At 33.2% G+C, this 2,930-nt stretch overlaps 1 protein-coding gene across 4 annotated transcripts in view; it reads right to left on the reverse strand.

Annotated features, from left to right (window-relative positions):
* Positions 1–2,930, reverse strand: part of LOC106880139 (voltage-gated potassium channel subunit beta-2) — a 153,501-nt gene that overhangs the window by 46,830 nt on the left and 103,741 nt on the right. For all 4 annotated transcript variants that reach the window (XM_052972030.1, XM_052972029.1, XM_052972031.1 and 1 more), the window contains one exon: positions 361–446. In XM_052972030.1, the coding sequence (XP_052827990.1) occupies positions 361–446 (86 nt within the window). The remainder of the gene's footprint in view (positions 1–360; positions 447–2,930) is intronic.

Here is a 2,930-nt window from a genome sequence, read left to right on the forward strand (position 1 = left end):
TATCTGATCCTTTATATTGAACACTCAATATTTCATCTACATTCAATACTTTATTTCATGGTGCCATCCATTTTTATTTTATTTTATATTATATATTGTATATTATATTATATATTGTATATTCCATATTCTATACCCCACATTAGTTCTGCAGGAATATAAATAAAACATAAAAAACAGACAGTGTTGGAACTCTTTTAAGCAAAATAATATATATATATATATATATACACACACACACACACACATACATAAATACATACATATGCATTCATAAATATACAGAGAGAGAGAGAGAGAGAGAGAGAGAGAGAGAGAGAGAGAGAGAGATAACAAATGCTGAGTTCAAATGATGCTTACCATGATTTCTGTGGGCGTCCAGCGGGAGGTACCCCAGTACATAGCCCAACCCTGATTGATGACAAAAGTGAAGGCACGGACGATTTCTGGAAACAGACAGGAGAAAAAAGAAAAAAAGAAAAATAATGAATTACTGAAAAGAAATATAAACGCTTTTAATTTAAAGTTTCTGACTGATTTCATTTTTCTCTCCTCTTTTATTTATGGAGAGGTAATGTAATCAGAGAGATAACGAGCTGAATTACAAGTTGCTGCTGTAAAAAGAGTTCCTGTTGCATTGTTTTTACATTATTTACATTTGACGGATATTTGCCCTCATCTTGTTTGTTGTATTGTCTGCATGTCAGTTTTGGAATTCGTTCTTTGTCATAAATAATATTTTGTAGCTATAAGTTATCACTGTTTGTTTACTCTTAAATTGTTCTTTGGAGTAATAAGCAAGTGGATGCTCAGTCAGTGATGATATTTTTAATACTGTTGACACCACTGAATTGAATGGTCCTTCCCAGGTGCTGAAACCATAGTGATATCTGTTTAGAAGCTGATGATGGGAATACATGTTTGTAATGCTTGATTGTGAATATCTTATATCTTAATCTTGTCATTCTGAGATCTCCTTCATTGTTGATTCATAGTTTGTGAGGATCATTTATATTAGTAATGTTTGTTTTTCTTCATAGGTGACCTAATTAGGTTTGGACAATGCTTAGATATCGCTGTTCAGATTTGGGAGGTCGTGGCATATAATTTTGAAGTGAAGGAAAAATAGAACAGAGCTGGGAAGGTGTTTTAAAAATATGATACTTTCAGCAAGTGTTTTCAACTACAGCCTTGAACCGACCAAAACCTCGTGAATGGATTTGGTAGACAGAAACTGAAAGAAGCCTGTTATATGTGTGTGTGTGTATTGTATGTATGTCTTTGTTTGTCTCCCAGCACTACCTGACAACAGGTGTTGGTATGTTTATATCCTTGTAACTTAGTGGTTTGGCGAAAGAGACCAATAGAACAAATACCAAGCTTAAAAAATAAAGCATAAACTGGAGTTGATTTATTTGACTAAAACTTCTTCGAGGAGTGCCCCAGCATGGCCACAATCTAATGAGTGAAACAAAGAGAACACATGATCAGTGCTACTAAAATTTACAATTCATTAAACAAATAGGATTTAAATGAAATTGAATCAACAAATATATATTCTAGCAAATATATATTTTCCTATCGAATGTGGTATTGCTTTTAAAAGGCCTCACTTCTCCCTGCCCCCCACTAATGTATAGGGAACTACAGTGTGTTTGATCTCTGAAATAGCCATTTTTAGATAGCAATTATATACAAATGTTTCAAAGTTACTTGAAATATCATAGAATCCGACACAAAGAATGATTTATTTCAAATTTACTCAACATGAGTGAGTCTTTATGATTAGCTGTACTTTTTGTTTATTTGTATATTTTGTCTGTTTCAATTTCTCTTTATATTAACCAATTTTGCTGCTTGGTAAAAAGTCAAAATTGAGATCACAGTAAATCAATTTTTCTATATCTAATTATTTTTCAGATATCATCATCATCATCATCATCGTCATTTAACATCTGTTTTTCAAGCTGGTATGGGTTGAATGGTTTGAGAGGAGCTGGCAGGTCGGAAGGCTGCATTAGGTTCCAGTCTGTTTTGGCATGGTTTCTACAGTTAGATGCTCTTCTTAAAGCCAAGCCAACCACTTTACAGAATGTACTGGGTGATTTTTACATACCACCAGCACAGGTGCTTTCATATGTGACACCAGCCCAGGTGTTTACCTATGTGGCACCAGCATCAGTGATTTGTTATGTGACACCAGCACATGTGCTCTTTTTCATGGCAGCACCACCATGGGTGCCTTTACTTACAAGCTGCCAGCATGAGTGCTTTTCTACATGGCAAAAAATATTTCTTTTCTCCATTTCAGCAATTCTGTATTTCATAAAAGTATATCCACTTTTATATATGTATATATGTATCTGTGTGTGTGTATGTGTGTGTGTGTGTGTGTGAGCATGTATGTGTGAGTGTGTGCGTGCATGTGTTTGTGAGCATGCATACGTGTGTGTGTGTGTGTGTGTATTCTCTGAAATGTGACTATTCACAGCAATCAGCAACAATAAGAATTTGGTAATTCAAGCATGAAGTGGTGCCAGTAATAAAGAGTTTTGCTTCAACAATACACGATGATATACAATTTCTGTAAAAAAAGACATTGACTGTATGACAACAACAATAAGATTAAGAAAAGGGGCTGAAATTTAAAATAAACAAATCTTGTCAATAATTATAAAAAGTGTAGAAATGAAACAAAACAAACAAACAACACAGAAAACTTAGTTAAAAACAGAGACATGCAAAGACAGCAATATAATGAATATACATACATAAATATATATAAACATATATACTTTTAGAAATACAAATACACTCGCACACACATATCAAAAAGCACACATACATATACATAAATATATAGCTATCATAATGTAAGACTTGTAAAATAGATACAAGTATATATTACAGAACTCAATACTTGTGATGTA

Source organism: Octopus bimaculoides, chromosome 12, assembly GCF_001194135.2.
Source record: "Octopus bimaculoides isolate UCB-OBI-ISO-001 chromosome 12, ASM119413v2, whole genome shotgun sequence".
NCBI lineage: Eukaryota > Metazoa > Mollusca > Cephalopoda > Octopoda > Octopodidae > Octopus > Octopus bimaculoides.